The sequence below is a fragment of the Vitis vinifera genome, chromosome 15, assembly GCF_030704535.1.
Source record: "Vitis vinifera cultivar Pinot Noir 40024 chromosome 15, ASM3070453v1".
Taxonomy (NCBI): Eukaryota; Viridiplantae; Streptophyta; class Magnoliopsida; order Vitales; family Vitaceae; genus Vitis; species Vitis vinifera.
The window spans coordinates 16,515,870-16,529,458 of record NC_081819.1 but is presented as its reverse complement, the minus strand read 5'-3'; the positions used below and the strand labels follow the sequence as shown (position 1 = coordinate 16,529,458).

The 13,589-nt window shown below is 28.8% G+C and overlaps 1 protein-coding gene and 1 long non-coding RNA gene across 2 annotated transcripts; one reads left to right on the top strand and one right to left on the bottom strand.

Annotated features, from left to right (window-relative positions):
* Positions 1-127: 127 nt before the first annotated feature.
* LOC100244467 (GATA transcription factor 4) lies at positions 128-1,519 on the bottom strand. Its single transcript, XM_002277923.4, has 2 exons — positions 1,045-1,519; positions 128-918 (listed from the first exon to the last, which is right to left on the bottom strand). Exons 1-2 carry the CDS (start codon positions 1,258-1,260, stop codon positions 322-324), a joined length of 813 nt encoding a protein of 270 aa, XP_002277959.1. The 5' UTR covers positions 1,261-1,519; the 3' UTR covers positions 128-321.
* An 11,011-nt stretch (positions 1,520-12,530) lies between these two features.
* On the top strand, positions 12,531-13,589 carry LOC132255221 (uncharacterized). The gene is made up of 2 exons (XR_009467883.1): positions 12,531-12,655; positions 12,836-13,589. It is a non-coding gene; the product is annotated as an uncharacterized LOC132255221 (long non-coding RNA).

Below are 13,589 nucleotides of genomic sequence, written 5' to 3'. Positions count from 1 at the left end.
AGAAAAAGGGTAATGTTTGTGTGATGAGAGTGGCCTTCCACGTGACCCTCCCTGCAGATGAGGCTGACCGAATATTCTCTCTCCTCTCTTTCTCTCTCTCTCACTGGTAGTTGAAGATTTTAAAGCATCAAAGCAAAGAAAAGAAAATTTAATGAAACTTCCTCTGAGAAAATTACAAAGAAAGTGAAGGAAAATGAAATTGAAAAACGCAAAAGAAAAAAAAAGGGGAGACTTTGATAACATCGAACTAGACAGTACTATCTGGTGATCTGGTTATGATGGTGATGATAACACGAGATGTCGACACGTATTGTTGTGACGTCAGCAGACCTCGAAGTCGTGGTGGTGATGGTAGAGCTGTTGTTGTTGTTGCTGTTGCCGGAGGATTTCCTTCTGGCGACGGAGCTCCATCACCTTGCGGTGCGAGTTCGAGTGCTGAGTCAGCACAAACGTTGGACTCGCTGCAGGTCGGTACTCCGGAACCAGTCGGCCTGACTTGTAACGCACGCCGCACGCGTTGCATAGTGTTTTTGGACCTAGAGGACCCGTGCGCCACTGTGGCGTTTTCTCCGAAGCGCAGTGCGTGCACTTACGCGCTCCCGTGGGCGACGATGCCGGCGACGAGGACGAGGATCTCTCTCCGCTAATCACAGATGATGACGATGAGCTTTCTTTCTTTACAATACTGTTTTTGTTGCTATTCGTCTTTGATTTCCCGATCATCGGAATCTCAGATACCGGCAACGAAGTCCATACTTTGTTCGTCGACGATGCTCTGGACCGCTTACTACGTGTCCGCCCTGGAAATGATGAGTCAGGCCGGGCCATTACGGTTCCGGCGAGTTCATTCTCCGGAAAATCCGCAAATGAGTCGTCCACGAAGTTCGAAAGCCACTCGAGCTCAGCAACATCATCACTCTACAAACCAAAGAAAAAACCACCAAACCACAACAAAAATCACACAAAATTCCCCCAAAAAAAATGAAAGAAAAAAAAAAAGGTAGGACATAAGGTCTTGTTTTGAGGGAGTAGCGTAATGCTCACAGGAACACAGAGGTCGTCAGTGAAATCAGCAGAATGAAAAGTATTAGGCTGGTCGCGGTTGCCGGAGGCCGCCAAAGAGCGGTTGCCGGAGGCTATCTCCGGCGGAGGGAGATTGCCGGAATCAGTGGTAGTGGAGGAGAAGAGTTCGTCATTAGTAAAGTCAAGTAGGTCATCGATACGAAAAAAGTCGGACGTCTGTAGACCGTACAAGTCCATCCCCAGCAAGTTCTCTCCCCTAGAATAAGAAGAAGAAGAAGAAGCAGAGAAAGTAGCAAAGTAATAGTAGTGGGTAGTAATAGTAGCAGTGGAAGTAGGCGGGGGGCTCCCTCTCTCTCTAGAGTCTGAGCTCAGCCTGTATAGCTGAGGAGTGATAGAGAGAGGACTGGAGAGAGGGGGTGGGGGTAGGGGCAGAGGAACGCGCAGCGAGTGTGAGCATGCAGTGAGTGAAAGACTAGACTCTCACAATACCTAAATATATAACTCCCATTAATATTAAATATTAAGGTGTAGGTGCATGCAAGTGCATGGTTTGTTTGTTTCATTTATTAATAGACAAATGGCTTGACATGCATTCACTTATCACTTATGTGGCCTCCCCCTCCCCCTCTCCCTCCTCCTCCTCCTCCTCCCCCCTCTCCCTCTCCCTTTTCACTTCCCCCTCTTTCTCACCTTTTCCCTTCCCTTTTCCTCCAAATTCAATTTTATTTTACACCCATATTTTAATTTTATTTTTACATGTAACATCCCTTCAAATAAGGAAGAGTTTGTGGTTGGCCTTTTTTTTCCTAATTTCTGAAAAATTAAACAAAACCGAATTGACTTTTTGGTAGAAGAAAAGCGGAATAAAAACCAAATCAAAATTAAATTTGTTTAAATTTGGGGGGTTAGTTTAAAATGTATTTAAAATTTTAATCCAAAATTTAATAAATACATAAAAATTAATTTCATCATAATCTAATAATAATCAATTTCCTTAACCGATTCTAAAAAAATACATAATAAAAAATATAAAAAATTTATCACATATATAAATAATAAAAATATTGACGAGTATTTATGTAAAAAATAAGTTATTCTTTAAGTTAAAAAATGAAAAAGGTTAGTTTTATAAAATTGAGATTATTTTATCCCTTTTAATTGATTAATCCAGTTTTAAAAAGAATTTTTCAGCATCATAAATATCTGCACTTTTTTTATAAGAATTCTAATAATTTATGAAATTTTTTATTTTTAATATATATATTCAAACACATCGTTATCTCAGCTTGTTCATTACAAGTATTTACGAATAATAAAAATTAATTGAATAAATATGAAAATAAAGAAGCAATTTAATTGAAAAATAATTCAGAAATTGCATCTTTGTACAATACTATACATTACTCCACCTTCAATTTCCCCTTCTATGTCACACCATTGTTTCCTATTATTAGTGTAATCATGAATACATTATAAATCGCCAAACCCATTTGTCTAACTTTTTTTCATAGTCTCCAATTCTCTCAATTACATCCATATCCTTTTTTTCTTAGTCTTTTGACTATGCACAACCTTATTTTATTTTATTTATCAATAAAAATAAAATATTTTTATGAAAATATATACTAATTTCTCAAAAAAATAAAAAATTGTTTGAAGTTTTTAAATATAAAAAATATTTTCTTAAAATATTTTTAATTGAAATTTTCAATATGGGTTTCTACTTTGAAAATCAGAATTTTCAAAATTTCAAAATTTCAAAATAATCATAAATGCATAATATGATAATACCCCATGTGTGATGATTAAGATTTTTTTCTAATTATACACAAACCACCATCATTTCACAGTTGAAAGTTGAAAAGGAGTTGTGAGAATATTCATGATTTCGATTAACATTTTTCAGATCCCACCAAATCACAGGATAAAAAGATGTGGTGGAAAATGATTGAAAATGAACTTTTTCTTTTCCCCCTAAAATGATATTAACAAAAATATTTTAAAAATTCCATAAAAGATTATAATGAAAAAAATGAAAAAAAAATAAAAATTAGAAAAATAACTATATATTTAACATTTCTCTAAGAAAAAAAAATATACAAACAAACAAAAATTCCAAGCAAGAGATAAAACCCTTCAAATGGTGTTAAAAATTTTGACATATGAGCTACTACCACTTCTTACTTCTTTTTTTTTGGTGCCATAAATGATACAAAATAAAAATATCTTGAATTTGTACACCTATGTTTTAACTATTTTAAAAACTAAAAAAATAAAAAATAATTATATACATTTATTCAAAAAATAAAAAAAGGGTAAGTATATAACAAGTTGAAATTTTTGTTATATTTAATTCCTGAAAAAATTGAGGAAAAATATCGGGATATATTTAGTTCCTGAAAAATTTGAGGAAAAATATAAAGGAAAGGAAACAGGGAGGACAAGCAAAAGGAAAAATAAATAAATGAAAATAAATAAAAATATTTAAAATCAATAATTTTTTATATATAATATTTCAAACTCATTTAACTTATTTTAACTATTTAATATAAAAAATTAAATAATTTTAAAATGCATAAGTTTCTTAACTAATTTTAATTATGTTTGATTTTATTTAATATTGTTTTATTGTCCAACTTAATCGGACAAAATAATTTCTCTTAATATTTTTTTCTTTCATTAGTAATTTTTATTTTTACAATTTTTGAATATTCATTAGGCATACTTACTAAATAATAGTAAAATATAAGTGAATTGTGTGTTGATTTATTATTTTAAATTTCTTTTATTAAATTTGGGAATTAAAAGAGTTTTCATCCTTTACCTAGTTAATTTTTGTTATCAAATTTTAAAAATTTTTGAAAATGATTTCAAATAAAAATTGAAAAATAGAAGTAATACCAACATTCCTTTATATTTTAGAATCTCTAATTTATTTTTAATCATTAACGTTCCATAAAATCAATATTATTTACCCGAGATAAGAATAAATAGATTATTTTTTAACAGATAAGTTTAAGTAATGTTTTGTCCATTTTTCACCTTCTATCCCACCCCTTTTAGCATATTTAAAATAAAATTTTATTTTTTATAAAATAAATTATAAAATTTTATCATATTCATTTCTTTGTGAAATAATATTATTTTGAATATAATTACATATAAAAGGACAGGAGGGGCAAAGATGATAAGTGGGTATGGGAAATTCTCAACCCTTTCCTAGCATGTCCTATTTAATTTTATAAAATGGATTTAAATAATTATGATACGGTGACCCGTCTCGAACCGACATGTTTTCATGCCTAATATGCATATGATAATTTTTTTTTTTATATAAAAAAAAACCTTCATTTCTTTGTTGCTTACTTTGCTCTACTTCGAACCTCTTTATATTCATATCTTTTTTTTTTTTAATTTCATTTTTGTTTTGTCTTTGATTAATGGTACAAACTTTAGGATTTTCCACAACTTCATAGATTACAAAACGCAGGCATGTGAAGTATGAAGAAAAAGTAAAATATTGTAATTGAATTAATTTGAATAATGTAAAAGAGAAAAACATCACGAGAGTCCCTCTCTTGATACATTTGACCATGGAGTCATGGACCACCGACACTCTCCCATGGCCTCAGGCCTCCTCCCCTTAATTTACTAGCCTTCACCACCGACAAATTAATGCCTCCCCCTCTCATTTAACCACACCCATATTATTTATCCTTGACTACTAGAGTTTTAAGATTAAGAAATTCGATAATTTCACTTATTAATTTGGTGATCAAAGTCTTATTAATTAATCACAAAGTCAATGATGAAAAAGTAATGAAATTATATCGTATTTTTACTTATTTTATTCTTTGTGTCAAATAGTGTATAAAGCTAATAGAATACTATACTCATATCTCTCAAAATATAATGAAATATAAATTTTGACGAAGTTACCAAAAAAAAAAAGGTTATTTGATTAAAAGAGTATATGAAAATCTAATTTTGAAAATTTAACATCCCATCATTTTTTTGCCTTATTTAGATAAAAACGATCTCATTATTTTTTATTGTAAAAATAACATTTTTTTAAACTTATATATAAATACTTGAAATGACGAATGACATTTATGTAAAAAATAAGTTACTTTTAAAAAAAAAAGGGAATTATTAGATTTACAATTTAAAGATTATTTCATCATCTTTAACGAAATATTAAAAAAAAAAAAAAAACTAGGACACAAATGAATAAGATCAAATATAGATACACTAGAGAATAGCTATGCTTGACTTACGGGTTAAGATATCCCAAAATATAACATTCATTGAATAAGAAATGTATATCTTAAAATATATTTTTTAATGAAATATAATATCTTAAAATATATTTTCTAATGGAATATAATATCCTTAATATTAAATCTAAGTATTCAATGAGATATATTATATTATGGTTATATTTAGGTTATGAAATGAATAAAAATGTAAAATGAAATATATATCATTTTTAAATATTTAAAATAAAATTTATATTACATTATAATATTTTTTAGTTTTTTTTAATCACATATTTAATTTTATAATAAAAAAATTATTTTGCAAAATAACTAGTATAAAAACCAGATAATTAATAAAAAATAAATAAATTTATACTATATATTTTAGGTTAGGATTAACATATTTAGTTAAATATAGAATATGATAAAAGATAACTTATTTTATCTCATCGGTTAAATATGGGATATGATACGTTATCCCCTTTCTTATCTATCTTTGTTAAATACAGTCAATCAAATATAATTCAAATGTATAAACAATAAAACGAACATTGATACAAAATAATAAGACTTAAAAAGTGTACACATGGTATCATATAATTGTTTGTTTTTATAAGTATGAATTGGTATGGTAGCGAATACCTATATATATGGTTTTTTCAATATTATTTACTATTTAAGTACTATTTCTTACATTTTCTTCAACCATGTGTCACATATTTAATAATCCATTTTTTTTTATACTATCAACATTGTAGAAAATAGATAAATTCATTTTTTTTTTCCTTAAACGTTAAGTAAGAAGCATATTTTGTTTAATTATTATTTAAAAAAATCAAAAAATTATCTTTAATGATTTTTAAAAAAAAATACTAATATATAACTTAATTATAACTACTTCTCCTACTATCTCTTCTACTTATAATGATAAAAAGTCAAAATGTTATTTCAATGAGAAAAAAATATTTTTTAATTGACTTAAAGTTTACATTAAGTGAAATATATTTTTATTATTTATTTTTTATGAAGATAAAATATGCACTAAATGGAAAAGATAAGACAACTTTTTTTGCCATTCCAATGTATTTTTTTTTCACTTAAATTTTCTATGAACCAAACATAAGGTAATGTTTTACTTTCATTTCTTATAAATGGAAATTTGAAGAAAATGTAAATTATAAAATAAAAATTATAATTTTTTTCTTATTTAATTATTAAAAAATAATTGAATAAAAAATTTGTTAAATATACCCTTTTCACCTTTCTTTTCAACAAAGTTAGTTTATTTTGGTTTTGTTATTATTGACTTTTGAAAATTTGTAGTAAATTAATCTATAATCTAAATTTAATGATTTTGGATGTTTTTTTTTATTTTTGAAGGAGAAATTTATAAAAATTAATCTCAAAATGTTTTAAATATTAAGGCAAAATAAAGTAATAAACACCTCCTAATTCTTAAATGAGGGTGGGGGGGGGGGGGGGGGGGGGGGGAAGTGGTAGGGAAGAAACACGTGGGAGCCACATGGCATGGATGCATCGCCGTTGATTTGCAAACGGCCGTTACTACCGACACGATTACTGGATCCAGCTGGCGAGAAAGGAGAAAAGGATAGCGGCTTAATCGAGATTATTATGACGGCACGTAGCAGAGAAAGCAAGGAAAAGAGTAAGACGGCGATGATGAAGGCCGACTTTATAAGTACATTCCGTACAGTGATATTTCCCAAAAAGTACGTTATCATTTGATCTGACCTGTACCTCTCCCATTGACATGGACACAAATTTGTTTGCCAGCCTGGACTTGCCAATTCCATGTCAGCATCACCACTGACCTTTTTCTTTTCCCTTCATGTCATCTACCGTACTCAAATCCACTACATGTCTTGAATTAAAACGTGAACATGAAATATTAATGTGTACTTTTAATTTTATAAAAACTATAAATAATATATTATTAAGTTTATTAAAAAATAATTAAAAAAATATCAGTATGATTAAATATAAATCATTATAAATAAAATCAGAACGATCTTTAACTCTAATGTGAAAATTTACTTGATCTCATAAAAATATTTATCTGTTTGTTTTCATAATTTCATAAGAAAGGTATTTATGATGTTCATATAAATCTTTTTAATTTTATAAACATATTTTAAATTAAAAAAATCATTTGAATTCATAATGAACGTAAAATGCACAAACTTGGTAATCACAAATTCTCATTTTTATTATTACAAGAAAATTTACCACATGATTATTGTATTCATTCTATTTCCAAGTGCAAAACGTATCTTCTCAGCACCTATCTTGGAATAAAGAAAAACAAAAAAAGAGTCAAGAAATAAATTATGTATAGGAAAGGTGAGAAATTTCTAAAGCGTCGATGGGAGAGATCTCGAATCACGTGACATGGTAGGGCAGTGGTGATCCCGAGGACAGAGTGGCACGTGCACATCATGTGCTCATGTATTAAACAAATGCAATCAAATATTTAGTAATGGCTGATTTATTCTATTAAAATACTCCAATCTTTATCAAATAATTTTTTAAAAGTCTTGGTCTGTCCATATAATACTCATTCTGATATAATGCGAAGGTATGGATCTTAATTATTTTTTTTATATGGTAGTAAATTGAAATTAAAGATTTTTTTATTATTATTTTAAAATTTATAAAGTTAATTCCACGTAGTATGAGAAGTGGACAATAAATAAGTGTCAATGTCGGTGAGATTTTAAGGAAGAAATGGAGGAGGGACACGTCGGGTAGATTGAATATGGGGAGTGGGGCCCAGCATGCACGAGATAAGATAAAAGGGTAGCCCAAGGCACATGGATTGCGTCAGGAGGCATGCATGGTGGGAGACAGCTCCATCATGCTACAATGCTCCTTCATGTTGCTTCCCTTTCCTTTATCCACGTGTCACCTCTTTATTAGGCAACTCCATTTTCTATTCCTAGCCCCTACCCATTCCTTTTCTTCTAAAAAACAAAAAAAAAAAAAAACTCTAAATTCAAAATTCAATTTTACCCAAATTTTTTACCACGGTAAAATAAATAAAACGGAAAATACTTCAAGAAAATAAAAAAATAAAAAAATTATTTTTGTTTTTAAAAGTTGAACGTAATAATTAATTAAATATTTATATAATTTAATTTTCTATAAAAAAATAAAATGTCAGAAATTATTATTTTTTTTATCTCGGTTAAGTTTTGATGAAATGAATGGAGCTGGCGTTAGGATGGAAATTGTAAATAAAAGGGAAATGAGCATTAATTTAGGTGGAAAGGCACGTGACACGTGCGTTGCCTCATTATTGTACGGGGCTCTCATGTGGCCTCTGACTTTTATCTCATCACTACTCCTTTTCTTAATCTAATAATTGCCCAATAAACAAAGTTTCTATTACTAGATTCCCGGAATAATTATGCCTTTCTAATTTTATACACTGTTATGGACTTTTGATTTTATTTATTTATTTATTTTTTAATGCAAGAAAGCATTATGTCACCAAAAATCTTTGGAAATCAATTTTTAGTTTATACTTTTTTTGTTAATAATATTTATAATTGAAATATTTAAAGTTTATAAATAAAAAATATTATATTATATTATATTATTAAATATATTAAAAATATTTTATATATATTAAATAATCATATATATTATTTTTATTTCATAGAATATATTCTCTCATCTTTTACTCTATAATGTATTTTATCCAATCAATCGCAAATAATCTTAATATAAAGGATTATAGGGCACTATTTATATTCTCTATAGTATCTCTCATATCCTTTATAGGATTTGAATTTTTAAAAATCAATTTATGAAAAGCTTAACTTTAAGATAAAACTTCAATAAAAAAATATTTTAATATCTATAAATACTATAAAATAATTAAATTTTTTTAAATAAAAACCAAAAAATGAAGTATGATAATATATCTAGATAATATTATCATTATATTGAATCAATGATGTGTTACATTAGATCGATAATTTTGTTCCATTATTGCATTGAATCCGATATATTTTATGTTTCAGGAGAGTTGTAGGCGATTTGAAGTTGCTCAAAAGTCAAATTCATTTAAGATACGAAATTGTTAGATGTCTATGACATATTAAATGAATTATGGAAATTTAGAGAAAATGTAGATCTTAATATTAGGGCATGGTAACACGTTATGGATCCAGTCAAGGTACATTTCACTCAATAAATGTCTATAACATTCAACAAAACGGTTGGAAAAATTAAAAGCTTTAAAACTAGGCATTTATATGAACTCTATATGTTCGCGTTTGTGTCGGGAAGCAATAGGTGAGTTTTAGGTATGATGTTTAGGAAAAATCTTTATGGGGAGTTATTAATTTTTCATACTTCCCCCTTGCAAATTGTAGAAGAAAACTTCATATTAGTTAAATCATTTTAAAATTAAGTGTATTTTATAGTGATTATAGAAAATATTTCTAACATTTTTAATATTTCAAAATTTATATTTTGGTAGTGATTATAAGAAGCGTTTATAGTATTTTTAACATTTGAAATTTTTTTATCTTTTAAGTGTTAGAACGGATAAAAACATTTTTTACAATCATTATCAAATAGGCTCAAAGAGTGCATTTGATTGTGATTCTAAGAAGTGTTTTTAACTGTGAAACCAATGTTTGGTTAATTTCGATTTTGATGATAACAAAGTAAGGTTTAAAACTAATGATTATATTTCAAGTGTGATTAGGTAAGACAATTTTCAAAGTGGCAATCACAAAGACAAATCAAGCCAAGGAGAATTCATGAAGAAGAAGACCATCTCAAAGAGAAGTGTTTTTCAAGATCCAAGCTTTATAAAATCTCTTTGTAAAGTTGTTTGTATAATAAGATTTTCATGCATTACATTCTTTACTTATGCACCAAAATCATCCAAGAGTTATTTTGTTTTAAATATTTTAAAATTGGATGATTTCATGTTTTTAACTAAAATCTTGTGTCAAATATTTTTCAAACTTGTTTAAAAGGTTTTAAGTTGAAAAAGTTGGTTGTTGAACAAAAAACGGCTCAATTGGTTGAACCGGATGAGGAATCGGTCGACCCCCAACTCAACCGGTCGAAGAGTGCAAAAAAAACTTTATCTCTCTTTCATAACGATTGTTCAATCGATCAAGGTTGAATAAGAACCGGTCGACCCCCACCTCAACCTGTTGAGGTCCAATCAAGGGCCAATCGAGGTCTAACAGTCATTTTCCAAGCATTAAATGCCAACAGCTAGTCAATCGGTCGATCCCCAAGTCGACGGGTCGAACCTCCAATGACTATTTTGGTTGTTTTCTTCTATAAAAAGACTCCAATCTTCATTGTTTCATAAGCTTAACCTTCATAAATCTTTCTTGAATATATTTGAGCATTGGGAGATTTTTTTTGAGTGCACCATTGTTCTAAAACTTGCATATCATTAGTGTACCATTCAATCATAGTTTTCTTGTTTTGAGCCTAAATTTTTGTACTAGGATTTTGTGAAATCATTTGTAAATCTTTGAGAAGAAAAGTCTAAGTGTGAGATATCACTTAGGGATTCTTAAGTGATGAGTATTACTTGAGGGGTTGTTCAAGAGTGGGATATCTCTTGAAAAATGTAAAGGGTGCTTGGAGCTAAAAGTCCAAGAAGATAGATTGGAACCATAATTCAATTGTATTGCTTGAAGGCTTGGTTTAGAAGCCTTGAAATAGTGAAACTTCAAGCTCGGGATTGAAGCTAGAGGAGAGTGGATATAGGTCAGGTTGTGCCAAACCACTATAAAATCTCGTGTTTACATTATCTCTTCCCTATTATTTTACTTTATATGCAATTGTCTTTATATTGTTTTATCATATACTTGCATATAATTGTCTCTTACATTCAATCTTTTTAAATTTATAAAAAGAGACTATCACCCTTTTCACCCCTCCTTTATAGTGATTACCTTTGGTTGGATTAGCATAATTTTTCTAACACTAACTTTTGTAACACTTGAAAAATTTTATATTTTAAGTATTAAAAAAGTTAAAAACACTTCCTAAAATTTTTATATTTCTAACACTAACTAGAATGTGTTTGGTAGTGATTTTAGAAAAAGTTTATAGTATTTATAACACTTGAATGATAAAATTTTTCAAGTGTTAAAAAAGTTAGAAGCACTTCCTAAAATCACTGCCAAACGAGTTGATAATGATTTTAGGAAGTGTTTTTATTTTTAAAGTATTAAAAAAATATAAATACTTTATAAAATCATTGTTCAATGCACTCTAAGAGTACACTTGACATTGATTTTAGGAAATATTTTTAATAGGTAAAAATTTTCAAGTGTTAGAAATACTAGAAACACTTCTAAGAATCACTAAATATTTTAAATAAAATAAATGGTAAAAATGTAAAAGAATAATAATAATTTAGAGTTTGTTTGTTAGTAATTTTAGGAAGATTTTTTTAGTATAAAAATTGTTTTTGAAAAAATATTAAGCGTTTGACAAAATTTATAAAACATTTTTTAAAATTTGAAAAATCACTTATAATGTTTTTTGGAGACACTTGTGATTCTCTTAAAGATGATTTATGTGAAATTACTTTTATTGAAAACAATTCAAGTAAAAACACTTCAATACGTATTCTTATATTTGATAGTGATTTTTGAAAGTGTCTTTAACATTTATGATATTTGAAAATAAAAACTTTCAAATGTTAAAAATGATATAAATACTTTCTAAAATCATTATTAAACTCACTTTTAAAATACATTTAATATTAATTTTAAAAAACCTTTTTAGACTTTCTAAACACTTAGAATAAAAGTTATAAAAGTTAGAAGTGCTTCCCGGTCCAACAGGTTATTAATGATGCACCCTTAATGAAAAATTTATTGTCATATTGGAGAAGATAAATTGGAATATTTATTCAATATATTTTTCAAATTCAAATTTATTTTCTATTTTAAAAATTATTTTCATTATATTTACAATTTTAATTAAACAAATTTTATAAAGAAAGCACTAATATGTAAAATTTTAATATTACGCGTGTTTTAACTAGTTTTTATTAATATTATGAAAATGTCAAATAATTAGGAAAGTCTTTTTATTTTGAATTATTTTTGGATTAATTTTAAAATTTTACAACTTGATAAAAGGAAAAAAAAAAACTTTCCCTTTGTTTTATCCTTCAAGTAACCGTATTGTTCATTCCTTAAATGTTGAGGTACCAGATAACGTAGCAGCAATTTGTGTGATTATGTGTATCTTTTTGTAGGTGTTCCTACTTCGACTGCTGTAGCTGCAACACGTTCCGGTTCCAGTACTACTGCTGTTCAGACATCATCATCCCCGGTAGTAGCTCCCAGTAGAGGGTCAGTATCATCTTTCTTGAGTGCTAATTTCTACTTTTGTTTATCCTTGAAGTAACCATATTGCTCACTCCTGAAATGCTGAGGTACCCAGATAAAGTAGCAGCAGTTTGTGTGATCATGTATATAGCAAGAATAATCACTTTTCAGCGAATGTAAATATTTTTTTCTCTAATATTTCAGAAGATTTATCTGTCATGGTTCACTCAAGGCAGCCACTGGCCCTCATTCCTAAGGCCAGGTTTCGAAAAATATGCTTCAAAACAAGAGCCATGGGATTGAAAAAAAAATAAAAATTTATGAACTCTCAACTCCGTGGTGTGGAGGCATGCCTGATTATCTCTGATTGGAAGGGTGATGAGGAGCGGCCAATGCTGGCCTCCAAACTGAAAAGAGGTGAAGTCTGGTATCAACTGATATAAAAGAAATAGCAAGAAGACAACAGGACTGAAAACCCTGGAAGGCAACCAAAGTACAGAACCAAAGATAAACTTGAAGCGATTAATTACCAAATGGAAACACTGTTTGTGCAGCAATTTCTAGCGGAAGAACCTGATGAACCAGTGATGGATGAAGAGGAGGACGCAGCAAGAAATTGTTGTTGATTCAAGTGGATCCTTCTAAGCTGTGAAGCAAATAGTTCAGCTGCTCAAACATGCCTTCATTTTTGTATCTGGTCCTTTGTATTAGAAAGCGCCTCACTGTAGGATGTAAATGTTTGTCTATTTTAGATTTTCTGGACTGGTTGGGCTTGTTAATAGGAGGATGTTTTCTTTTTCTTTTCCTTTTGCCCTTTATATACTTACTGCAGGCTGGGTTTTGATCCCTTCTTTAATTAGGCATTTTTTTTAAAATAAATCTATGTTTGCCAATCAATATATGTACATATACCAAACGTCAAGTTAATTCTATGTTTTTTTGTGACTGTTACTCATCA